Source organism: Equus quagga, chromosome 13 (assembly GCF_021613505.1).
Source record: "Equus quagga isolate Etosha38 chromosome 13, UCLA_HA_Equagga_1.0, whole genome shotgun sequence".
In the NCBI taxonomy this organism is placed as follows: Eukaryota; Metazoa; Chordata; class Mammalia; order Perissodactyla; family Equidae; genus Equus; species Equus quagga.
Genome location: NC_060279.1, coordinates 28,874,000 through 28,901,517, shown reverse-complemented (window position 1 = coordinate 28,901,517; position 27,518 = coordinate 28,874,000). Strand labels below are relative to the sequence as shown.

The window sequence follows — 27,518 nt, the reverse complement described above, 5'->3', positions numbered from 1 at the left end:
GAACCAACGAAACACTGGGCCACCTGCAGCAGAGCGCACGAACTTGACCACTCGGCCACGGGGCCAGCCCCTGGGATGTTTTTGATTGCTGTTTCAATCTCTTTCCTTGTGATTGGTCTGTTCAAATTGTCTGCTTCTTCTTGAGTGAGCTTTGGGAGATTGTAGGAGTCCAAGAATTTATCCATTTCCTCTAGGTTATCCATTCTGTTGGCATATAGCTTTTTGTAGTATTTTCTTACAATCTGTTGTATTTCTGCAGAGTCTGTTGTTATTGCTCCTCTTTCATTTCTGATTTTGTTTATTTGAGCTTTATCCCTTCTTTCCTATGTAAGTCTGGCTAGGGGTTTGTCAATTTTATTTATCTTCTCAAAAAACCAGCTCTTTGTTTCATTGAACCTTTCTACCGCCTTTTTCGTTTCAATAGTATTTATTTCTGCTCTGATTTTTATTATTTCTCTCCTTCTGCTGACTTTGGGCTTTATTTGTTCTTTCTCTAGTTCAGTTAGGTGTAGTTTAAGATTGCTTATTTGGGATTTTTCTTGTTTGTTAAGATGTGCCTGTATTGCGATGAATTTCCCTCTTAATACAGCTTTTTCTGTATCCCATATGAGTTAGTATGGCATGTTATCATTTTCATTAGTTTACAGGTATTTTTTGATTTCTTCTTTAATTTCTTCAGTGATCCATTGCTTGTTCAGTAGTGTGTTGTTTAGTCTCCACATCTTTGTGCCTTTCTCAGCTTTTTTCTTGTAATTAATTTCTAGCCTTACAGCATTATGATCAGAGAAGATGCTTGTTATTATTTCAATTTTTTTAAATTTGTAGACGCTTGCCTTGTTTCCCAACATATGGTCTATCCTCGAGAATGTTCCATGTGCACTTGAGAAGAACATGTATTCAGCTCTTTCAGGGTGAAGTGATCTATATATGTCTATTAAGTCCAACTGTTTTAGTTTTTTGTTTAGCTCCACTATTTCCTTGTTGATTTTCTGTCTGGATGATTTGTCCATTGATGTGAGTGGGGTGTTGAGGTCCCCTACTATTATTGTGTTGTTTTTAACATCTTCCTTTAGGTCTGTTAATAGTTGCTTTATGAACCTGGGGGCTCCTATGTTGGGTGCACAGATATTTATAAGCGTTATTTCTTCTTGATGAAGTGTCCCTTTGATCATTATATATTGTCCCTCTGTGTCTCTATTTACCTGTCTTATTTTGTAACCTGCTTTGTCTGATATAAGAATTGCAACACCTGCTTTTTTTTTGCTTGCTATTAGCTTGAAATATTGTCCTCCACCCCTTCATTCTGAGCCTGTGTTTGTCCTTGGGGCTGAGGTGTGTTTCCTGGAGGCAACAAATTGTTGGATCTTGTACTTTAATCCATTTTGCCACTCTGTATCTTTTTATTGGAGAGTTCAACCTGTTTACATTGAGAGTGATTACTGATGCATGTGGACTTAATGCTGTCAATCTGTCACTCATTATCTGGATTTCCTGCTTTTCTTTTCCTGTGTGCTTTAGCCTACCCATTTAATACTGCAATTTCTTATGCTGGGTTTCTTAGATTTTTCTTTATTTATGTTTTGTGGCTCTGTTCTGTTTTTCAGTTTAGTGGCTACCCTGAAGTTTGTGTTTAGAATCTCGTGTATAATATAGTCTATTCTCCGGTGGTCTCTTACTTACTTGACCTAGACTGATTTAGTCCCTTTGCTCTTCCCCTCCTAAATTATTATTTTCATTTCTTATTCCAACTCGTGTTATGAGTTTGTAGTTAGAGTGATAAGATCGTCTTTGCTTTGGTAGTTTCCTTCCCTTTATCCTAATGCTATAGTCGAAGATTTGCTATCCTATTCTGGTTCTATCTATCTGGTTCCCTACTCTGTGGTTTGTCACCCCTTTTTCCCTTTTTTCTTTTTTCAGGTATGAGAGCCTTCTTGAGGATTTCTTGTAGTGGAGGACTTTTGGTTACAAATTCCCTTAACTTTTGTTTGTCTGGAAAAGATTTAATTTCTCCCTCATATCTGAAGGATATTCTTGCTGGATAGAGTATTCTTGGCTGAAGATTTTTATCGTTTAAAGTTTTGAATATGTCACTCCATTCTCTCCTAGCTTGTAAGGTTTCTGTAGAGAAATCCACTGAAAGTCTGATAGGAGTTCCTTTGTAGGTTATTTTCTTCTGTCTTACTGCCCTGAATATTCTTTCTTTGTCTTTCATTTTTGCCATTTGTACTACTATACGCCTTGCAGTAGGTCTTTTTACATTGACAAATCTAGGAGATCTGAAAGCTTCCTCTACACACATTTCTCCCTCAATCCCTAGATTTGGGAAGTTCTCTTCTATAATTTCATTAAGCACACTTTCTGCTCCATTTTCCTTTTCCATGTCCTAGGGAATTCCTATGATCCTTAAATTCTTTCTCCTCATTGAATCCGCTATCTCTCAGAGATTTTCCTCATTCTTTTTAATTCTTAGTTCTCTTTCTTCCTCTGTCTGGAGCCATTCAGCCTGTCTATCTTTGATTATGCTAATTTGCTCTTCTATGGTGTCTACATGGGCATTCAGGGAATCCGTAGTCTGTTTTATCTCGTCCATTGTGTTTTTCATCTCTAGTAATTCTGTTTGATTCTTCTTTATGATTTCAATCTCTTTTGTGAAGTAAATCCATAACTCGTTGGCTTGTTTCTCTATCTTTCTCTCTACCTCATTGAGTTTTTTGATTATAGCTACTTTGAACACATTTGCACTTAGTTTACCTATTTCCAAGTCCTCAAGACTTAATTCTGTGTTTTTATTGTTTTCCTTCTGGTCTGGAGCTTTTATAAATTGCTGGATGGTAGAAGGGCGGTTTTTTGCATGGTGGTAGAATTCGGTTGCAGTTACAGCCTGTTGCCAATAGATAGGGGTCCAGAGCTGCACGTTCTGAGCTCTCCGCTGTCAGGCAAGATGGCGGCGCCCAGTGCGGTTTGCCAGGGGGAGGGGCAGTTTCTCTCACGCGCTGATCTGGATTCAGATCAGTTCGGTTCTCTGGCCTCCTGGGGCCCTGGGTTTATGGGGTCCCCATGCATGGAAGCTTTCCCCTGTCCACGGGTTTCCACTGTACAGGCAGCGGGAGTCCTGGATGATCTCCCGGTCACACGGCCCCTCCCTTGCTCCTTCCCGCACCCCCAACAGCAATCCCGGTCTCTAGGGGAGGGAGTGACGTTCTCTCCTCCCCTGTTCCAGCTCCTCTGAGGCCTGCCGCAAGGTCTCCGTCCTCCGTCTTTTTGGTACTGTAGGTCTCTGACATCTTGGCATTAGGTTTATTTGCTGAAATTCAGTTTTTCCAATCCTTTGTTGTACTTTGGAGGGGAGAGAGTCCTGGGTCAGCTCACCCCACCATTTTGCTCCGCCCACCTCTATATCGATTGGAAAATTTTATTGAAACGATGTGAGTAAATCATTTCTGCTCTAAGATTACGTCCATTAAAATATGATCATGAGGGGCTGGCCCAGTGACAGAGCGGTTAAGTTCGCACACTCTGCTTCAGTGGCCTGGAGTTCATGGGTTCGGATCCCAGGTGTGGACCTACACACTGCTCATCAAGCCATGCTGTGGTGGCATCCCACATACAAAATAGAGGAAGATTGGCACAGACGTTAGCTCATAGCTCAGGGCCAATCTTCCTCACCAAAACAAACAAACGAACAAAAATATATATATACATATATATATATGTCTACGATCATGAAAACAGGTCGGTCAGTAAAGAGCAAATTTGCAAACGGTCTCATATGTCAGGCCCAATATTAACATGGACTACCTCAATATCAATAAAAGACACTTTTAAATAAGAAAAGAAGTAAATCAAGTGGCCCAAATACATATATACTTTCGTTTCTGTGATTAACTACATGGGCATCTGCATTAGGATTGTTAGAATTCCAATAATCTCAGGAGTGTTAGAAGCAGCATGTGGAGGAAGAAATAAGGCACAAGACCTAGAAAAATTGCTCATAAGAAAAGGAGCAAAGCTAAGATTGCCTTTCAGAGAGTGGCCAGTCCTTCCTCCTGCTGGGGCAGGCCAAAGGGAGGACCAGTGTGCGCCTGGTCCTCACTGCATCCCACGAAGTGTACCTTGGGCTCCAGTGGGCAGAACAAATACCTGATACTCTGCTGGGTGTCTCTAGCACAAGTTTGATATGACAGCATCTGGAGAATATCTAACTCCTATTTTATTTTACCAATCTTTTTCTCATGGGCACACACACATGCACACATACACAGTCTTAGAGATAATTCTGAAAGGAAGGAAAAAAGACAATTATAGTTCATAGTTTACCACAAATGCACATCATCCAGCTCAATAGAAACCCATGTGCTCCGAAATGCACAGAAGGTCCACAACGTTTTAGAGTGTGTCATCCTTAGCTCTGGTCATCTGTTTTGTGAATGGTGACCCTAATGTGCTTTTCCAGTTCCAGTAACTTTTGGTAAAATTTTTCAGCAGTGTCTTCATCTAGGTCCATCTGGAAAAGAAGCAAAGATAGGGATGACCAGAAAGGAAAAATCAAATGAATAGTGTTTGTATAAAAGGAAGGCATTCAACACATGTAAGAAAACTGAAAAAAAAGAAAATGGCCAGTTGGAAAGGGCAGCAGTGGCAGCCACATGGGGAGTATTAGGAAACTCTGAGATCCTGAGGACCTATAATTCTCAGTCTAGACTCCCACAGTCACCAAACCTACTGATGCTTCCCTTAAATAGCAAGACAGAAAGATCTGTGTTTTGCTGTCTCCCCTAACTCCTATGTACCCAGTAATAGAAGACACCAACCAACTGTGATATAAGACAGGACAAAAGAGGAAAATCAAGGATTCTTTTTTTTTTTATTCCAACTGCTACCCAGCTCCTTCTTTAGTAAAAGAGCCCTGACTTTAGCTGGGCTCACTGCCTTCCAGATGAAAGACTACATGTCCAGCCTCCACTGAAGCTCGTGGGCACCATGTAACTATGTTCTGGCCAATGAGATCTAAGTGAAGTGTTGTGGGTACCACCCAGGAGTCTCTTTAAAAGGAATGGGGCATTCCCTTCTTTCTCCCTTATTCCATACTCCGCTCTTGAGCTGTAAGGATGAGGGCCACCCCTAGGGATGGCAGAGGGTGACGGAAGAAACCAGGGTAGCTGACAATTTGAGGAGCTGCCAAGCCAGCCCACGCCTGCCTCTCTCCAAACTGTTTTTACACGTGAGAAATCTAAGCTCCTATCTTGTTTAACCCACTGTTATTTAACAATCTTCTATTTTGTGTAGAAAATCTGACTTTAACTGATACACTGTATATAAAAGCAAATTTTCAGCCCCTATAGAATAAAGTGATATCTCTTTTCAAGTCATCACAGAGCCAAAACTTCAGAAAAAGGCTCGCTCTTCACAAAGCTAAAAGGCTAAAAATTAAAGAAAACTTCATAAACATTTTGGAAATTACATTTACAGTCATTCAATCACATTAGAGTCTTTCTATATTGGAACTGGAGGGGCTCTCTCTTTTCTATATTGGAACTGGATCTCCCCAGCATGAGAGATCTATTTAGTTCAACCCAACCTTTTAACAGAGGAGAAGCTGACTTCCCCAAATTAATCCAAGGTCAAAACACTTTCTTCAATGCATTTCCATAAAATGCGAATAAAATGCTTTGGCTACAGAATTAAACATTTTCTCCCCTTGGTAAACGAATCATTCCCTGGAGATTAACAGTAAGTTCAAACAAACTCTGAGGGCCTAAAAGCAAGCTTATTAATTACAATAGAGCTCCCAAAGTGTGTTCTTTGGGATGTTATTGTTATGTAAAACCTGAAGTTAAAAGAAAATGTCACATAGTCAAGAACAGTTTGGAACCACCAGGATGAAACATTTCACACGTACTTCTTAACTGTACCAACTTCTCAAAAAAGCGCTTACTGGGCTAACGTGCATTATACGCGTCTCTGAAAGAGGGGTATACCTAATATGAAGCACTTCTCAAATTTACTTGACTGACAGACTGCTTTTTGCAAATCTCCTCAAGGAACTAGTATCCCACAGAACATATTTTGAAAAACACTGGAGGGTACACAGGTTTGCTTCTAGTAAACAGACACCACAGGAAGCAGGGAGCATGGGTGCCCTCAGACCTCAAGCTACTGACATATAGACAAGAACACTGCCCATTATTTCACTTCCCTGAGATAACTTACTTGCCTCAATCTAGTTTTATTTTATGCCAATGACTCTTCACAATAAGCTAGGTAGTGAAAAATGGGAGGCTGAAATAAACCTTACTCATGACAAAAATACAACAAAATTAACTCATATAGGTTCAAAATAAATTCCTCATTTTCTAATATGTAACTCTATGATTGATATCTTCTTATAAGATTATACAGTCTAAAACACACAGCACTGATTTTTTTCCCATACCCCATCTCCTGCCTCTTTAAAACACCAATCTCTTAAAGCTAATAACGGTCACAAGTGGAACTGAATACTCAAAGGGAAGTTAGCTTCACTCAGAAAGACACTTTATATTTCATCCAATTTGCAATAGATTTATTTGGTACCTACCACGTGCAAGGCAACATGCTAGGAAAGAGGGGTACAATCCTCCTCCGCACAGAGCTTATATTTGGACAAGGGAGCCAGATGTTGACTGAATACTGCACACAACAGGTATAAGATGCTAAGGAAGCCAACAACGGAGGCATCTGACCCAGTCTAACGGGCCAGAGAATGCTGAGATACAAGCTGAGGTCTTAAGAATAAATAGTAGAAATCAATCAGTTGAAAGAAGAAAGGTAAGAGCAGTTCAGGTGGAGAGAAGACATGCAAAGGCTCAGAGGCAGAAGAACGCAGACAAAGATGAAAACAGGCCAGTGTGTTCCCAGCACACAGAGAGGGAAGACCCAGGAAAGAGACACCAGGAAGCTGGTGGGGCTGGTCAGGCACCAGGGGACTAGTTCATCATCCTAGCAGTAAACCTTTTCGATGTAACAATGTAAACAGATTTACCTTTTGGGTCATTACATAATTCCTTCCAAAGCCAGTGGTACTACTCAGGTATTTGGCCAAAGGATCAAGAGACTCTGGCTTTTGATGGAAAAGCCATACCTGGAAAGGAAGAGGGTGACAATGATTTTTTTGTTCTGCCCAAGGTGAGTGAGGCTGGTAGGGATTTACAATTAGTGCTTAACAGACCTACAAACAAATTCTAAAAATCCTCTTGAATATCATCAGCTAATTTTGATGTCTTCACAAACCACTACTGTAATTTGAAGGAAGAAAGTAAGGCAGCCTGCTTATTAGTACCCTTTGAGAATTTATGTAAAGCAAAATAACCCTCATATATTAGCTGTCTCTTCCCTTAATCCCAAAATTAAAGTTTACGGCATATAGACGAGCTTATTCTGAGTTGATACTAACCTGCCCAGTAAAGTGCAAGTCATTTATATAATATTTCATTCTATTACTAGATAAGCATGCATATGTACAACATTCAAAAGATATACGTGATAAAAAGTTAGTCCTCCTCTCTTCCCAATTGTCCAGCCACCTAGTTCTCTCTGGAAGCAAGCACTCTTACTAATACCTTAGGTATTCTTCCAAAGAAAAGCATTTGCTTAAAAACATACATATCCTTTTCTCATACTCAAATGGAAGCATATGTACTATTCGACACTTTGCATTTTTCACTTGAACAATAGGCTCTGGAGATATTTTCTAATCAGCATATGTAGGGCTGTTTCATCCTAAGCAGCACCGTATTCCATTTCATGGATGTACCATAATTTATACAATCAGTTTCCAATTGATGGACATATAGGTTGTTTACCATCTTTGCTATTACAAACCACACCGTGACAGATGATGAATACACCATTTCATATAAATTTGAGTACATCTATACGATAACTGCCAAAGATGGAATTTCTGGGTTAAGGGTATATGTATTTATTATTTTGAATGATCTTGCCAAAGAGTCCTTGATAGAGGCTATATAGATCTACTCTCCCCCAGGATTTATAAGAGTTCTCATTTCCCTATATCCTTGCCAATCAACGTACTATCAAACTTTCTAATCTTTGCTAATCAAGTTGAAAAACAATTTTTCATTGTTGTTTTAACTTGCATTTCTCTTAGTAGAAATACGTTTGGGCAGCTTTTCATACGACTAAAACAGTTTAAAAAGTGTTCATGTCCTTTGCCCCTTGTTCCAATAGGTTATTGTTTTCCTTGATTTGTTGAAGCTCCTAAACTATTAAGAAAACGAACTCTTTATTTACGATATGAATGGCAGGTACTTTTCTTCCACTTTGTGGTTAGTCTTTGTAGTACATTTATAGTGAGGATTTTAGTCATGCAAGCATCTTTACTTTTATTTAATCACAATTTTCAGTCTATTCTTTTATGGTAACTTGGAATAGCTAAGCCTCCACACTCAAACGATTTAAAAATTTCCCAATATTTCCTTCTAGTAATTATATATTTTAACTTTAATGTGTAAATCTCTTTTTTCTGTGTTTTAAAGATTGGCACCTGAGCTAACATCTGTTGCCAATCTTCTTTTTATTTTTTTTTCCTTCTTCTTCTCCCCGAAGCCCCCCAGTACATAGTTGTATATTCTAGTTGTGAGTGCCTCTGGTTGTACTTTGAGCTATGTGGGATGCTGTCTCAGAATGGCTTGATGAGCAGTGCTAGGTCCCTGCCCAGGATCGGAACCAGCGAAACCCTGGGCCACCGAAGTGGAGCACATGAACTTAACCACTCGGCCACGGCGTCGGCCCCTATAAATCTTTTAATTTACCTAGAATTTTATTTGAGTGTAAGGTAAAAGAAAAGAAGTTATTCGACTGTTTGGCAACATTTGTGGAATAACCCGTCTTTTCCCCACTGATTTGGAATGCTATCATTATCATACACTAAATCCCCGAATGCTATGGGTCTAGTCTAAACTTTCTACTCTATTCCACTCTTCTGTCAATTCGCAGGCCAGAACTTTACTGTTTTCATTAAGATAGTCTTCTTTAAAATCTTAAATACTGAAATATCCTGACTCCTTTACAAGAAGCCTTCTCTCATTTACTTCTAAAATTCCTATTTTACAGATAATAAAAGGCTTAGATGAGTGAAAAAATGTGCCCCAGGGTTCACAGGCAGGAACTGGAGAACTGGGATTCTAGCAGAATTCTAGAGCCCACACTCTTAACCACTGTGCTTTAGGCCGCTCAGGCTCAGCCAATTTAAGGAGATAAAACTGATCCAAAGATTGAAGAGACTTGTACACAAGTGGTATGCTCAAATCCTCATCCATAGGCACCAGCATCTACAACCATCACTAGGTGGCAATGAGAGGGATATTCTCCTACCCACCCACATTTTAGGAAATTACATCAGGGGCACAACAAAGTTTTTAAACAGAGACATGGGGTCATGCTGTCTGTCCTATCCAAATCCCACCCACCCTTTGGGGCTCCGATCAAGCCCTACCTAGTCAGCAACGTCTGCTCCATCCAACGGGGCCAGCCCCCCCTGGTCCCCCTTTCTAGTTGTTCCTAGAGGACTCACCATCTGATGACAGGATGCTTTATTTCTTGCCCATTTTCTGTATTCATTCTTTTTTCTAAACATGACTCTGAGATCCTTAATAACTGGAGATTTTTCTTCTAACTACTCCCCATACCACTGACACTCAATATATACGTGACCTCTATGCTTGATTTTCAGTGTTATAGATGTGCAGAATGAGTAATTCTGAAAGGAGTATTCATTATTTCTAATGGTTTGGCAAATATATCAAGAACTAATTAAAATTAGTTTAAAAGCACTTGCTTCTACAATCAACTTGTGTCCCTACAATAAATGCATTTATTTCTGCAATGTTTACCAAAACAGGAGTGTCAAGGTAATTTCCTCAATATTTTCCTTAGTTAATTTCAGTTCAGCCAAAATTTAAGAATCTACTAAATATAAACACTACAGTACTAGGCTCTCAAGTTTCCAAGATGGACAGCAAAAATCCTGAAGGAGCTAAATGGAGTGAGGAAGACAAACACACAAAGAACTGACTCTAATACAATGGGATCTCGACCAGATGGTGTAAAGAACAGAGGACGAATGAGTTCCATCTTGAATAACAATTCTAACCCATTAGTAGAGGATGCCTTTGGGGTCTTGGGTTGGAAATAGTCAAAGACATCATTTGTGTATAATAGCAAAGAGTACTATGATCCATTAGTAATATCTGCCGGTGATGAGGAAACACACAATCCACTTGCCATGTGATTCAAGGAAATGCAGTGGTTTTCTAATAAAATAACAACTTGATCCTCTAATATTGACAGAGGAAAGGGAATTTCCATATAAGGAAATGCAGCTGGACTTAATTGCCTCTACTCTTGACCCACAAGATGCACTTTCTCCATGGGAAATCTCACAGTGATTGCCCAGCCACCATCTTGTTTTGCCAGTAGTATTCCACTGCTCTACACTCCTCTAGCTGCTAGTGGATCTTGCTTCTAGAAAACTGCTATCCCTTCCACTATGGTATCCAGTGCCATGGTCGATATAAACTCTCAAACTTCACTCCGAATGCTCTGCTCTCAGCCTTATGGTCCACCTTAGTCTTAAATAGGACCCTGATTATTCACAGAGCTTGTTTTCTTATCTTTTTTGTTGAGATTGTTCCTACTACCAGTGAACTTACAATTTACACCTGTAAGTGATTGTACAAGCCATTGAAACTCTAGTAACATACCATGGCTTCTGTTCCATTGTACGGTGTTAAAGTGAAAGCACTTGCAAAAAAGCGAAGCTGAGGAGAAGAAAACAATAGTCATTTTCTGGGGGTTCAAGCATCACATCAAGAATAGAGTCACAAAAGCATTATTCATTTACATTTTTAAAAAAATAACCTGAATTTCTTATCATAGAACATTTTTTTTAAGTATCAAAAAATAAAGAAGTCTCAAAAAGAAGCATCGCTTAGGGGCCGGCTCCGTGGCCGAGTGGTTAAGTTCGCGCGCTCCGCTGCGGCGGCCCAGGGTTCGGATCCTGGGCACGGACATGGCACTGCTCGTCAGGCCACGTTGAGGCAGCGTCCTACATCCCACAACTAAAAGGACCTGCAACTAAGATATACAGCTATGTACCGGGGGGTTGGGAAATAAAGCAGAAAAAAAAAAAAAAAGAAGCATCACTTAATCTCCATCACTCCAAGTCAACCACTTTTAACATGAAGGCATATTTCCCTCTCATCTTTTTTCAACACCTGCCATAATGAAAGGACATTTTTTCCTGAACTCTAAAAGGGAGGGAGATTTCCTAACGTGTGCTGGAGGAACACTGGTCCTGCAAGATGCTCAAAACACAAAACCAAAATAAACAGGCAAAAACCTGGTTCTAGGGTCAGACAGTGCACAATCATCTCCTTCTTGGGAATTTCTGAAGCACATGACCACATTGAAAGCTCAGAGAAATCCAGTTTAATATCACTTAACACAGGTTTCCCAAAATTATATAATCAGAGAACTCTTGGGATCTATGGTGCATGATCAAAGAAACATTCCCTTAAAGAGAAGTGGACACTCGGGTGGTGGAGTGGTGGGCACATCAAGTAGGACGAAACAGAGGTTACATATTAACTAACTTCAAAAACCTTAAGTGAAATGGAATTCTGCCATGTTCAGGTTCAATTTCTTAAATCACTTCCCAACTCTTAAACACATCTTTCTGGTCTCAAATCGAACAGTGTAACTAAACTAAGACAAGAAGTGTTCTTCACTTACCAGCAATATGAACGGCATCAGCAGCGTCCATATAAAGGGAGGTAGAATTCCATACGTCAAATTGGTCAACATTGTACCTGGGCACAACACACTGGAATACAGACCCTGGGAACACAGAGAGGGGTAGCAATAAGATTTTAATGCAATGTATGTTGACTCAGTCCACCCATATGCTAGTCAATAAAGGAGATACACAAATAAGCAAGGGAGCATGAAGGATTTACACTCTGAGCTGTCCTTGAAGCTGGGTAGACCATTTCAGTTTAAGAATCACGTACTGAGAACTCACTATGAGAAGCCTTCAGGGTATAAAAATTAGTAAGACAAAGGCTTTATTCTGAAGAAACTTATAGTACAAAGAATAACCAAGCTTGAAGCTAGAGGAGAAAAGTAGGCCCTGGTTACCTGAGTTTTCCATGTGATTGGCTTAACTGAAGACCAGTTTATCAGCCATAATAAACACAAGATAAAAAAGACATATATGGTACAGTCTTTGCCTTTAGGAACTTTCTGATCTAGTAAATACAGACAGCTAAAGTATGTGTCTGCTGGGGCTGGCCTAGTTGCCTTGTGGTTAAGCTCGGCGCACTCTGCCTCTTCAGCAGCCTGGGTTTAGTTCCTGGGCACGGACCCTCACCACTCATCAGTGGTCATGCTGTGGCAGTGACCCACATACAAAATAGAGGAAGACTGGCAACAGATGCTAGCTCAGGGCAAATCTTCCTCAGCCAAAAAATAAACAAATGAATAAATAAAATAAAGTATGTATCCATTGCCCTGCAGGTACATAAGACCCATACCTCCAGCTCCTGGCAACAGAGAGGAACGAAAGGCTGTGTGTGGTTCCACAAACAGCCTCCAACTGAAGATCTCTAAAGCAAGGTCTTAGCCTAGGACTCATCATGTCAGAAAGATCTGTCTTATAAAGAGAGCCCCAATTACCACAGAGCGTATGTTAATAGAAATGGCCCTGCGTAGTCTTCAGTAATCCTCAGAGCACCAAGATTTGTTTTACAAGTTGATTTAGTTTAATTTTCACTGTATTTTACCTTGTTTTGATATTGACTATTTTAACTCATATTTTTATTACTTTTAATCTTCTTTTTTCTTTTAAATGAAAAATAAGAAGTGTCAGTGTAACACAGGCAGTTCAGCGGACAGACAGCACCCTGAGCAGAAGCTAGAAACTCTTCCTCCTTGACTCAGGGCTGCAGAGGCGTGGCGGCACCTGACACACATAATCCAGTCCTTGGGAGTCCCCTCGATTTACCGACAGGCCTCTGTTGGTCCTCTGACCAAATGTCAAGAGCCTGGACTCCTCATCCTGATAGACCAAAACTTCTTCCCAAGAAAGTAACATTTTGCTCCAAAGATAGCTAAGGAAAGTTTCTTATTCTGGTACCTAGCTAGGAACACTTGGAGACTATTCAGCCTTCAATGAAGACACCTGTGAACTAAAATCCAGGGTTTCCAACAGAATGACTTTCGGACATTGAGCAACAAAAGAAACAAACAAGGAGGCAGTCTTATCCAAGACTGCGGTTCCTGCACGCCCTCAATTACAGGGAATGAAGTGTGACCACCCTGAGGATTTCTGTATGACTTGTGGGAAGGGTCATGAGTGGATGGTTAAACTCTGTCAGGCAGCCTGTATGGACCTGACAACATTTCCAGCAATACAAGTCCTCAGAATGCTGTAGTTCCTTCTCAGCTGCTCTCTCTTCATAAAAGCCCAGGAGGAAAAGTCGTGGGCTGAGAACCAATCATACAGAGGTTCGGGGGCAGTAGCACTAGCTAAATCTCCCTTTTTTGTAAAAGAGGAAATCCCAAACCTTACCTGACAATTGAGACTTAAGTAAAATCCAGAACTTTTCATGAAAAAAAGAAGCTAATCCACTGTAACCTTGCCCCTAAAAGGGAGTGTCCAGGGGACAAGCAGTTGTGACAAGTTTTTAAATATCTCAAGAAACCTCAGAAGGAGGCTCACCACTGGACCAACACACTAAGGTCAAATATAATAATAATAATAATAATAACAACAACAGCCAACACACACACAAGCATGTGCACACACATGTACAGACCTCATGCCCACATGCACAAGCAGACATGCATATGCATACACACCACATATACAATCACATTCATACAGGCGCACACACCCACAAAACCCATATACGTGCATGGGGATGCACACCCACACATGGATGCATGCACACAAGCACATATGCCCCCACTCATTCATACCGCATGTACACACGTGTGCAGACACATGCACAAACACACACACATTCTGAACACAAAGCACTGCTGTGACTGCTTCATTCCAATCCCCTCATTTAATTCTCCCAACAAATCCGTGAGTTAGGCACTATTATTATCCCTATTTTACAGATGAGGAAACCAAGGCACAGGGAGATCAAACAATTTGTTCAAGGTTACAAAGCCAGTGACAAAGCCAGGATTCAAATCCAGTTCTAGAGAGTATGCTCTTAGCATCTTCTTATATACCGTCCTCTTCATGAAGAGGCATGATTCGAAGAGCCAGAACACACAAGTGAGAATTCCATCTGATAAAGAAAGGTCTCCATTCCAGAATAAATCATGTTGTTCAGACCATCACACAAGGCTTAGACTGCTGCGTCTAATGTATGATCAAAGAAGCTCCTTAAGGGCAGATACTTTTTGAGTCATCTTGTCATTTCTCCTTCCTCCTCACACCTAAGGCTGACTTACTGCCCTAAACATGATAGGTCTTCTTGTAAATATTAGTGGAATTAAATTTCTCCACAGTCCCACACTCAACCAACAGTCCAAGAAAACAAAGAAAAATGCCCATGGGACAGAATGGAGATTTTCAGTTAAGATTTTAGACCCAGGCAAGAGAGACATACAGAGAAGCAGTAAATTCCAGACCATGGAGGCCACAGGGAGCCGGCATGACTGAGAGGGGTTGCCCACTCTAAAGAAACAGCCTCTAAACCCAGGGTCCTCGCAGAGATAGCTCTCTGGAGTCTCACCAAAGATCACCACTATCCAGAGAGCTTTATAGGTACTGACCATCCTATAGCATCTGATATTGATAAACACTGGGAGGCAGAATAGTTTTGTGGGAAAAGTCCCAGCTATAAAGTCAGACAGCCTTGGGCTCAACTCTGAGCTTTATCATTTACTAGTTGTGTGTCTTCTGGGTAAATGACTTAACTTCCCAAACTTCAGTGTCCTCACATGGAAATGGGAATATTCAGACCCACCTCACTGTAATGGGAAAGGTATTAAATGACACACCCAGATACAGAGTACAGCACCTAAAACACAGCAAGGGCTTAACAGTAGGTATTAGTTTTGGAAGTAGTGTCATTCTGTTACAGAAGTTATAGCTCTTGAAGAACTACAAAATGGTGAATGAGCCCCCAGACACCTAAAAAGTCAGCAGCTAATTATCTCTGCCCTAAAACTTTCATATACACCAACTATCAATCTTATTCATGCCTGGTCTTGTCCTCACAGCAATCCTGATCAAGAAGCTATACTGCATGTTATAAACTACAATGGTTAATAGAGAGTCAACCATGTTACTAGGAAAGGAACTGTAGTTCAGAAACCACTGCCCTGCCACTTCCGTATCACTAAGATAGGCCTCACCCGCTGGTTGAAGTTCCTGTTCAAAGCTAGACTCAGAAGGTCAATAGCATATTTGGAAGAGCTGTAGGGCTCCTGGCCTTTGCTGTGCTGGAAGTCCTCAAGGCTGAAATTAGATTTCTTTGCATTGCGAGATGACGTCCAGATGAGCCGAGATGGACTGTCACTGTGACAGAGGAGAGGTTCCAGTTCCTCAATCTGAATGAGGAAAAAAAGAAACAAAAAATGTATCAAAATATACTGGGGGAATACAGGATAACAATTTTGAAACTACTATAAACGAATACTGGAATTGAACAGGTTTGTCACTGTTAGAGTGGGATATTACAGATAAACAAGGGAGGAGGCTGGAATGATCCATGTGATAATGGATTAGAGTTAGAGACATCAGTATGAGCTCATGTTTAGCTTAATAAAGACACAAATGATTACATATAAAAATATTTATAGATATTTATACATACTTGGATCAGTGTCCACATATATATCTCCTTGCTCGGCTAGCTGAGAGCGATTCAAAGCAATCGCTATCTCAACAGCAATGAGCACCCAGATCTTGGTTTCTAACACCATTTTCCAATCAAAGGAATCAGATCTCCTTAAAGAACGGCTGATTCTAGGACTGGAGCATGAAACACACAAGATGATCCTGAAGTATCTTGAAACATCAGAAAGGACGTGATCAAAACAGAAAACCATCGTGATGAGGGTTTGTTAAAGATATACAAGATCTGACTGAAAGAGCTCCCAATGGCCAAAACTGAAATAATCTGAGCAAAAAGATGAAGTAGTATTTATAAGACAAAGTAGAAAATATATATCCATAGTCCACAAGGATATAATAAAAGATTTTTTCAGCTTTATTGAGATATAATTGATCAATAAATAAATGATTGAATAAAAAATTAAATGGAGGAGAATACAAAAATCTCCCTTGCAGAAAAATTCCAAACAATTTATGTAGCTAATCCGCATTAAGGAGATTGAGCCTCCCTTAAGTGTGGGCTCTAATAGTAACTCCCTTCTAAAGAGTACAGTATGCAAAGGGAGAAAGAAAAAGAGTAACTTTACAATGGAAAAACCTGACAAACACCACTTGAAGCCAAGTGATCAAAGATAACATCAACATTGAGAAGTCACATTGATAGTATACACACTTGACATGATGTGATGAGAAAGGCACTTCACCTCTGCGGTCTTCCTCCCAAAAGCACATTACTCAAGTCTAACCCTGAGAAAAACATCAGACAAATCCCCATTGAGGGACTGTCTCCAAAGTACCTGAGCATTAATCCTCAAAACTGTCAAGGTCGTCAAAAACAAGGAAAGTCTGAGAAATTGTCACAACCAAGAGGAGACTTGACTACTAAATGTAATGTGGTATCCTAGCTGGGATACTAGACCTGAAAAAGGACATCAGACAAAAATTGAAGAAATCTGAATAAAGTGTGGACCTTCATTAATAATAATGTATCAATATTGGTTCACTAATTGTATACCATACCCATGTAAGATGTTAATAATAGAGGAAACTGGGTGTAGGGTATACAGGAACTCTCTGTACTATCTTGGCAATAATTTTGTAAATTTAAAACAAAAAGTTTATTAAACAAAAATCGAGGAAAGCTTCCGATGTGCTCCATATTTGCAATGAACAAATAAGTCAAATGCAATCAAAAGAAATCATAAACATGAGATTAAACCAGGTCATTGGTTCCTCAACTGTAATACCACACTATGCCTGGAACTTTACAGAAATTATCTCCACTCTTTATAACAACCCTAAAAGTCTGGTCATTTTATATATAATCAAACTGGGCGTGGATCCCTTTGTACAAAGCATTTATCCCGGAACCTAGAATCCTAGTATGTGTTTCATAAAAAGCGGTAAGATTCTTAAATTTAATTTGAAGAGCATGGAAGGCATTATAAGCCTTTCTATTATTTTATTTGATAAATCAGTTCCAAAACCCCTGCTGACATGCCTACCTCTACAAGGACACACAAGAATAAGTCATATCACCAGGACCCTGTAATAACTGTGCCTATGGTCACAACTCTCCTCTGCCACTCCCCCTACCCAGATTACCCAAATACTTGATTTTCTTAATTTAATTTTCTAAACACTAGATCTATCAAAAAATTAACACACTATTAATAACTTATCCTCTATCATTACCAATTAATTTAATAATTCAAAAAGAGGGCAAAGAAAGGGGAAAGGATTATTTAAAAAGATAAAGGAAATGTCAGACAATGGATCCCTGTAAAGTTATAAAAGAAATGACCAGATAAGAATTCAATCCCCTCCTGACTCTATATTTAAATTAACTTTTGTCATTGAAAAACTAATACCACATATCATTAAAAAAAATAGTACTAAAGGATATAGAATGAAACATGAATCTCCACTCATCTCCAATAGTCTGCCACCCTGGTTCATCAAAGGCAACCAGTGTTCCCAATTTCATTTGTATTATTCTAGAAATATTATATACATGTATAAATAATATGTAAAGAGAGATCTTTTTCTGTGTTTATACAAATGAGATCACACTATGCATACTGCACCCTGCTATTTCTTCTTAATAATAAAATACTGGAAGCCATCCCATATAAATGCAAAATATTTATCTCATTTCTTTCAATGGTTCCATGATATTCCAATGTTTGTATAGATCTTAATTTATTGCAAATATAGGCCAGTCCTCAAGGAGGTCCAATGTGGAAGGAAATTAGGCTTAAGATGAGAAAAGTGATCATGAATATAAAAGTGTCAGAGATACAGGATCTGTCCCAGCATCATAAGCAGTCTTTTCAGCACCCAGGAATTATAAGCATCTGGCAATAGAGTCAGGCATTACTTAATTGAGATATTAAAGCTCAACTATGAGATTAAACTTGAGGCAAGAACAGAGAACAGGCAAGACTTCTGCTTAACTTTATATGCATGCCTGGAATTGTAACACACAAGCACAGACGCTTCAAGAAAGAAATCAAGATAACGCAAGACTGACTATGAATTATTATTTAATAATGGCATGCCTACTACCCCAGCCTCTCTGATGCCAAGCTCAGTTTCAAAGACCATTTAGAACAGGACTGGTGCACTTTTTCTCAGTTCTGTACATTGTTTCTGAAAGCACTTGTGTTTTTCTTTCTCACTTTCTCTCTACTCTCTAGAGCTGATGTCAAAAGAAAAAATAGGGGGCCGGCTCCGTGGAGGAGTGGTTAAGTTCATGAACTCTGCTGCGGCAGCCCAGGGTTCAGATCCGGGGCGCGGACATGGCACCGCTCGTCAGGCCACGTTGAGGCAGTGTCCCACATCCCACAATTAGAAGGACCTGCAACTAAGATATACAACTATGTATGGGGGGAGGGGTTTGGGAAATAAAGCAGAAAAAAAAAAAAAGAAGATTGGCAACAGTTGTTAGCCTAGGTGTCAATCCTAAAAAAAGAAAAAATAATATATTGATAGGCTGCTTTAGGGAAGCAATGTTTCCAAAGAGTAGAGTGACCATCCTACTTAAATAGTAGATATTTAATGCTGGCTATAAACTAATGAGCTTAACAAAAGCACACTGTGATGCATCCATGCAAGCCTTTAGGATCACAGCACTAAACGTCGGCTTATTAAGCCCAAAGTCTTCTTACCAAGATAAAGTGGCCAAAGACGTTGGTTTCAAACACCTCCTGGAGCCCGTCGGCAGTGACCTTGTCATCCTGGGTCAGCAGTCCTTCAGCTGTGGAGAACATATGAATCACTTTTCTGAAACAGAAGACAATTGTATGATTCTTTTTTTTTAAAGATTTTATTTTTTCCTTTTTCTCCCCAAAGCCCCCCGGTACATAGCTGTATATTCTTCATTGTGGGTCCTTCCAGCTGTGGCATATGGGACGCCACCTCAGTGTGGCTCGATGAGCAGCGCCCTGTCCGTGCCCAGGATTCGAACCAATGAAACACTGGGCCGCCGGCAGCGGAGCGCGCAAACTTAACCACTTGGCCACGGGGCCAGCCCCAACAAGTGTATGATTTTTAAAAGCTTCTTTAATTGAGGATACTTAAGAGACACTCACGCTGCCCTTCGCTGTCCCCAAACCACATTTTCCTTGATTCTATAATAACAGGAATAAAAATACCTATTGCTCAGACTGGCTTATTGTATTAAACAAAGATGCAAAAATGCTTCCTTTCCCCCAATTCACGGAAGTACTTATATCCTTATAGCTCATACTACCAACAGGAACCCAAGTCTCTCTCAAAAACCTGCTACTAAAACTCTCTTCACTTCTTTCCAAATCGGGTTACAAGTAAAGTTCTCTGGGAGAATAATAGCTATGCCAAGGAGAAAAAGTCCTCCCCTGCACAAACGGATGTTTAACAAAGCTAAACAGGTGGTTTTCTTACTGGGAATTCTTGGAGCATTGAACATATTAATACAGTGATTTGCCGTGAGATCAGTTTCGTAGGTCAAGACCAGGGTGGGACTGCGTGTGGGTTTAATGGAAGGGAAGTAAAACGAAAGCAGCAGTGCCGCAAGTAGCATGCAGTCGGAGTAAGACCATCTGTTTACAAACAAGTACACCAGGCCATAAAAGAAGATCTATTTCTTACTGTAGGTTGCCGTCACACATTTTTGGAAGCCACTATTCTAACATGTATTGAGACTCTCCCAGGAAGGTACTTCGTTCTGTGCATTTCTCCAGCCTACTGATCAGAGCACCTGACATACATCTGGGAAATGCTTCCAGAGTGGCTTTCCTGGGTATTGGAGTCTCACTGACAACTCTGCCTGATTCTGAAATGTTCTTCCTAATAGACACGCTCAGGCAGACCAAAAATTGACCTTCCGAAACATCCAACCACTTGGAATGTCCTGGAGACCTAGAACCCCATCAGAATCATGACTTGAAGCACTCCCCACAAAAGATGAATGCTTTTCTTTCATAATGTGGTTGCCACACTTCCTTTCTGTCTTCATTCTTCTCAATACCTTCTCATCCCCCAACTTAACACACTGAGGGCAAAACTAGGCAGAAAAATAAACACCTTCTTTCTAACCAGTTCATTGAGAAAATGAAAATTACCTTGAAAAGAGGCCAGAGAAAAGTGCTTTGATATTCAGCTGTGGATTAGGCATGATCCCAGCATTTAGATATACATAGTCTAATCTCGGAAACCTGCAAGTAAAACATCAAGACAAGATTGTTAGTTACCCCTAGAGCAACTGGAATAAAGAAGGTCTAGGAAGGACAGAAAATACTCTCTGAACCAAAAAGGTGGCCACAGCAAGCTGAAAGGAATGTATGACACATCAGCGTTACACTACTTTCTTCTCTTTTTCTTTAGCCACAGTAAATATGTGTGTTCTTTTTCTGATGGGGGCTTCAGACAGAATTTGGGGAGCCATAACGGGCTTTGAAGTTAAAATTTCTCTGATCAATGCTCTTTCCAGGTTAGTCCTCCCAATTACGCACTGCAGCAACCCTCTGTCTATTAAAACCACTCCCCTTCTGGTCTTAGAAAGTTTTTTGCTTTTTTCTTTTAAGATTCACATCTTCCCTATTGATAAGTAAAAGTTATATAATAATCATATTCACCTAATCTGATCCATCCGTGCTGGAATCTGAATGCCAAGATATCTACCAAAGCAGAAGATCCATGTGGAAATCGTTCTTTGTTCATAGCCAGGTGCTCTCTATTGTAAAATGATGAAAGCTCACAAGAATACACTGAGATTATGGAAGCCGAATGGGAGCGAGGCACTCCTGGTGGGCTCTCTCCAGGACGCTTGTCATAGAGAGAATTTTGAAATGCTGACTTGAGAAAGCTTTCTCATTTTTAAACCTACATAAGCCTTAATCTAAGTACATTCCTTTTCAACCAGGTTCAAGACAAGCAGAGCCTGCTCTCATGATTCTCACAGACACCATGAACACTCAGAACATCTCCTAGAATTCTACGCACCACACTGATTCTGTGTCCTCCGTACAGCCCAGGGCAACGTGTGGCATAGCTACTAAAGCTAGGACCTTAACATACATACTGAATACTAATATTGATCACACACAAACATTTCTGGATCATCCTATAAGTAACTGACAGCCAAATGACTCTAATTGTTAAACTGACTTTAAAACGCTGATATTGATACCATCAAGTCATCCAGCTTACTGCTACAAAGACAGGGAGCGTCCATCTATTGCTGGTGGTTCCACTGTCTAATTTGCAAACTTTCATCTAAGTATATTAGCCAATTTTACTGGGAATGAAAAGGAAATGCTTAGAAAAGAGTATAAATTGCACCAGAACACCGAATTAAGGTCAGCTTCAGTAAAGTGGCATACTTACTACTTTCAAAGATTAAATGACACCATTGCTTTATTCTGGATAAAAGAGAGCCACTATCCCTTATTAGTTTTCATCTGCGTATATCTAATAGAAAAGAGGATTACAGATGCAAAGACCAGGGGTCAGGAGTGGTGCTGCTTTAGCCAACTGGAAGAGATCCTTCTCAAGCTCTCTTCGGTTCTAACTTACTTCAGATCTATAATCAAAGATAACCATTTGGGCCATTAAGTGCAGGAGATCCTTGACATAAGCAAGAGATCCATCTGGACACTGTCACATATTCCCAAATCTGTGAATATCACTACAACCATCATTTTCTAAATCCGGATGTATTGGAATGAGCTGTAACTAAGTTAGGATGAAGGTTCATTTCTGCTAAATAAGGAAATGAACTAAATCTATACAAAATACATAAGACAATCAGTTGGCTATGAAAGTTTGGGGAAAGAAGGCCTGCAAACATGATTTGAAACTCATAACTTCTGTCCTGACTCCAGGGTTTTTAACTCAGGAAGAACCTTTACTGTGCAGTTTTACAGATTTGGAGACTCTAAGTTATGGAGGAGTAGGGGATGTGGAACCAAGAAAACCTCCTCAGCTTTTTAGAAAGATGATATGGCAGAAAATCCTAGGAGCTCAGCAATAGAGGAGAGAGAAACCACATTCATAAAGGGCTAAGGCTGCACCGAGAAGAGCTGGGGTGAAGACAACTGGCTTTTGCTTTGTAACTCGTGCATCTGGAGCAGGGAAATGCAAATGGCTATCAATAAACATAAAGAAAATGCCAAGTTTTATTCTTCAGTAAATGCCTTTACCAAGAAGGCATTTTTTCTTTCTATTGCACTTCCTTTTACCGTCCAAGGAAATAAAGCAACTCTTGTTTCTTAAGGGCCTCAATTACAAAAATTTAAGCTATCCCTGGGGCTCAGCATGGACTAGTGCAGGGTTCTTGACTTTTTGATCATAAATTGCCCTTAGAATTAAAAAAACAAGCATGCCCTCTCTCTCCAGAAAAATGCATTGTGCACCTATATGTAATTTTTCGTATACTTTCTAGGGAGTTATATATCCAAGGACTCTATTCCTTCATATACTAAATATTTATCAAATGCCTATGACATGCCAATTACTGTGTAGGTGTGAACAAATCTTTACTGGCCTAGGGAAAAAAAAATACCTGAGGAAGCAGGGCAGAGACCTGGGTTCTAGGACCAAGCCAACCAATGTAAATATTACTCTTATTTCTGTCTCCGTTTCTCCACTTATTAAATGTCAGCACCTGCCCGATCTACTTAATGAAACTGTTTTGTGAAGGAAAGATACAAAAAATGCATTCAAATACCAAAGGAGTGATATTAATGGAAGGTATTACAATCAATCACATGTCAAGGTGTACTTAAAAATTAACCTTAGGGCCAGCCCAGTAGCATAGTGGTTATGCTCACATGCTCTGCTTCATCAGCCTGGGGTTTGCAGGCTGAGATCCTGGGCACAGACCTAGCACAGCTTGTCAAGCCACGCTGTGACGGCATCTCACATAAAAGAGAGGAAGACTGGCACAGATGTTAGCTCAGGGCCAATCTTCCTCACACAAAAAAAGAAAAATTAATCTTCATGAAGTAATCATGATTATGATTGAGAATGCAAAGGTGGTACTGAAACAACGGGTCACCCCATACAGATTTCCTCAGCATAGCTGCTTCTTACACTCACCTGTTTCTTTTAAGGTTTTCCTAGCCTTTCTTATTTTATTTTCTCTTCTGTTGAGCAACCACATGAGAGAAAGCCCGTCAACAAGAGGTTTACCTTTGCTTGAGCTCCTTGGAGGCCTGGAACACCGATGGCAGGTTGCTGACATCCACCTGCACGGTGGTGACCTCGGCGGTGGGGTAAGAGGCCAGCAGAGCAGTGCGAACAGCGTCAGCTTTGCTCATGTTCCTGCACGCCAAACACAGGTGAAGCCCATTGTCCTCCTCCAGTAACCGCTTGCAGAGGGCTAGGCCAACGCCACTGAAGGGGCAATTCAGACAGAGAATACGCAGGAATTGAGATGGTGCCAAATAGAGGCATTTCTCTCTGGTTAAGGAAACTGATTCTGCTCACTTGAGCTCCAATCAGGGGCCCAGGTGGACAGAAAAGACTCAAAAATTATTTAAAGAAGGGGGAACCCCCCAGTCTAATAGTCACTTGCTCAGGTCGCTGTCCGGTTTGTGTCTCTGCCAAAGCTCAATGACACAAATAACTGGACTGCAGATGAGAGCCGTCCTTCAGTATTTCTTCTAATACAGAGTTTATCCTGCCAGGGGTTTCATTTTGTACTTATTGTGCCACTCAGGAAAGGGAGTCAAAACATCACCAGCAGGTATTGAAAAGAGCATCTTATTAGTTGTCTCCTGTGCCCATGTTTTACTTTGCTGTCCAAGTTCCTCAAGGCAAGGGCTCTACTATCTGTTGGTATCATTGTCACTGTCGGAGGCACCAGAAATTCCTGATAAGGAATGGATGAATCTCTCAGGAAGAGGCATCAGTAACACAGCAGGAGGTACCAGCTGCACTCAACTACTATGATCAGATAACCAATAGGAAGAGAAAGAACTCAACATGATTAAGCAGGAGGTAGGAAGAAGAAATATAAGATGGGCACCGGGAAAGAGAAGCAGGGATGAACACACAATTCAAAGACAGATAAACTACTCCAAAAAGAGCATTGGGAAACTGCACAGTAGATGGAGACAGGAGTCAGACCAGTTTGGCTGATAGCAATGAAACCCTAGGTAAGTCAGTCCTCCTCCAAGACTTAAGCTGATTCCAGGCAAAGAATCGGAACACCAAAAAGTGCCTACCACCATCAGTAATGTTGGCCCTGCCAACAGAACATCAAGTATATTTATGTTAATTCATCCTCACTGAGAACAGTAGGCCTTTACTATAAATATACAATTGCACATATCACAATATATGTAAAAGAAACAAACATACAAAATCAATTCTGACTTAAGAAACTTCAACATAGGAGCACCAGATCAGTTGTTAAAGTCACTCAGGAGAGGACACTCCAAAAACCTACCAGTCACAGACACCTACCGAGCTGGCTTAGTTAATATGGATGTGGCTAGATAACTGGACTAATTTTAAATGACATTTCACATATCCTCTGTCTTAATCCCTCAAAAACTCCAAATGCAACCAGTAGAAAAATGGTTTGATTAGTTGCATCCTCCACACATTCTTCAGGGAAGTGCAAATAAGAGGCAAAACAGGCAACAGAAGAGGCTGAGTCGAAACCAGCAGCCCGGGAATAATTACGAAGTGGCAGTAATGGTTATTTGCACTCCACCCACGCCTTAACAGGAAAAGGTTACCTTTCTCCGAGTTTCTGAAGAGTGTATGGTAGGTGCATACGCACTGTGGTAGACGGAATGAAATTTTTTTCTCCCACTGTTCTAATGCTCATGGATGTTGAAATTTATAAGGGGGTGAAAGTCTTGCACAGATAAAACACCTGGAGTACAAGACATGGCCACATGGTCACGATTAAACTGCCAGGCATGGACGGTAAAAACTGGAGAAGGTCAAAGGTGAGAGGGAGAGCGGTCCGCGTGGCAAGCGCCCTTTTCTGGATATCAACAGGATCATCACTACTATTCTCCTCACTTACTGGGACTCTAGTTTTTCTTTCCATTGTCAGGTTTAATTCAAAACACCAGTTACCGAGTGAGTACCTCAAGGACCCGGCACGCCCGGTATCTCGCGCAGTGGGGGACCCAGGGAACAGCGCGACGGGGTCTGGCCCGAGTCCCCACCGAGGCAAAGTCACGGGCAGGCGTCTTGGGGGTCTGTCCGTGGCAAGTCGTCTTGGCCTTATTCTTCCTGCTCCCTCGGACCCCCGATCCGCCGCTGCCACGATCACGAGAGGTCTCACCTGCTCGCCCCAGTGATCAAAACCACCTTCCGCGCCATCGCTCACCTCCAAGCCGCGCTGTAGAGCGGGCACACGCTACAGCTTTCAGAATCCCTAAAAGCCGGACCCTCCCTCCGGCCGCGCCCACGAGCCCGCCCTCCAATCACGGCCCAGCGGGGCCCCGCCTCCCCTTGCGTCATCGACTCCGCGTCGGGCCCTCCAATCGCAGCCCGCCGTCCGGTCAACCCCGCCGGAGCCGGGGTGGGGTGAGATAGGCCGAGGGGCGGAGCCGCGTGACGCAGAGGCCCCAGCCAATCCGGGCTCTCCCCGCCCCCTCCGCGGCGCAAGTGTTGCGCCGGCTGAAGGACAGGCTGCCCTGGCGGCAGCCGTGTGGGCTGGTGGGGGTGTGCTAGTGGCCGAGTGCAGGGATCTGGGATAAGTGGCACAGGCAAGATGCAGGCCCAGGCGCCTCAGGTTGGCGCTTCATTGCAGGAAGGCATCGGGATATTTGCACCAGAGCTCTTTATTTTAGAGGATAGGTTTGGGTCTAGGAGCTGAAGTTTGGGGATTCTTTTCTACTTTGTTTTCCACTCCTTTTTGGATGCGTGGATCCAGGCGCTGCACTTTACAGACCAGCTTCTGGTCCCGGACTTCCTCGTCATCTAAAAGATCATCTTTGGGAAAATGAACATTGGTTTATTAAGAATTTTATATAGCATCATGCAGGAATTACCAACTTTGAGAAGTTAGAATAGTTTAGAATGGGAATGTGGAATCAGAGAATCTTAGAACTTCATAGGACGGAATGGGTCTTGTACTGTAACCTTGTACTTTTTACCACAAACTCTTTGTGGTAAAGGACCCGTTTTGTTATTTCCAAGCCCTCCCAGATGGGTATTTTTGGAAAATACAATAAAGATGAATTACTAGAAAAATGAAACAAAAAGCAAAAGGCATACAAAATGCAAGGCCCAATTGTTTATTATTAGATTCAACACATGTAACAGTGCTCTGCCAAACTTCTATAGAAGTTTCTAAGGCTTACTCTAGGTTTCTGTATTTATTGTGAACTGGTAACAATGCAACCATCACCAGTCCAAGTCCACACTAAGGAACCTATGCATCATGTATCAAACTCTACAGAACATACTTTACTTCATGGCCTCTTTCAAAATCTTAGTTTCTTGTGAAAGGCTATGAGACTGAGATAACCTATGTTGGCTTTTGAATATCCTAGAGGCTTTGATTAATTTGATACCAACTAGTTTATTAATCATTTGTGTTGTACCAGTAAAATTAGATCAGAAGAATAAATATGATTATTTGAACATTAAACTCCTAAATAATGAAAATATCTTGATTATTATTTGGGTGGAAATCAGCTTCTGCCCTTATCCCACCTTCAACTATTCTTAAGAGACCACAGTTTAACAATATTTTCTAGAAGTCCTGGAGTAAAGTTAACCCCAGTCTTTAGAGTTTAGACCCAAAGGCTCCTTTTAAAGTATCCTAGAGCTCAGAGGTGACGTGTAAAATGAATAAGAGAGGGGACATGGAGTTGTGTGGATATCCTATGAAAAACTCATTTCTGCAAAGAACAGGGAAAGTCCAGACTGGAGACCAAGCATCACCACAATCTTGGGATGACAGTCAGTGTAGGACTGACTGTGAGTTAAGCGAAGGGCAGAAGACTTCAGGGCAAGACCAGGAGTCTCTCCTTCCATCATGATGTCTATCCAAGCCCAGTGCAGAAACCTTGGTCTCCTCTTCCTTCTTTCAACTAAAGTTGCTGCTTTCAAGGTTCTGCAGCCTTCAAAGATGAGCTGAACT

The 27,518-nt window shown here is 41.0% G+C and overlaps 1 protein-coding gene across 2 annotated transcripts; it reads right to left on the bottom strand.

The window, feature by feature from the left end:
* Positions 1 to 4,299: 4,299 nt before the first annotated feature.
* Positions 4,300 to 25,813, bottom strand: HSD17B7 (hydroxysteroid 17-beta dehydrogenase 7). 2 transcript variants are annotated; one of them, XM_046684194.1, is made up of 9 exons: positions 25,710 to 25,813; positions 23,594 to 23,797; positions 20,524 to 20,616; positions 19,090 to 19,204; positions 15,439 to 15,633; positions 11,794 to 11,898; positions 10,764 to 10,820; positions 7,022 to 7,120; positions 4,300 to 4,504 (listed from the first exon to the last, which is right to left on the bottom strand). In XM_046684194.1, the coding sequence occupies exons 1-9, from the start codon at positions 25,745 to 25,747 to the stop codon at positions 4,403 to 4,405; spliced, it is 1,008 nt and encodes a 335-aa protein (XP_046540150.1). In that variant the 5' UTR covers positions 25,748 to 25,813; the 3' UTR covers positions 4,300 to 4,402. The 2 variants fall into 2 exon arrangements, with proteins under 2 accessions (XP_046540150.1, XP_046540151.1); XM_046684195.1 differs by lacking the exon at positions 10,764 to 10,820.
* Positions 25,814 to 27,518: the final 1,705 nt, after the last annotated feature.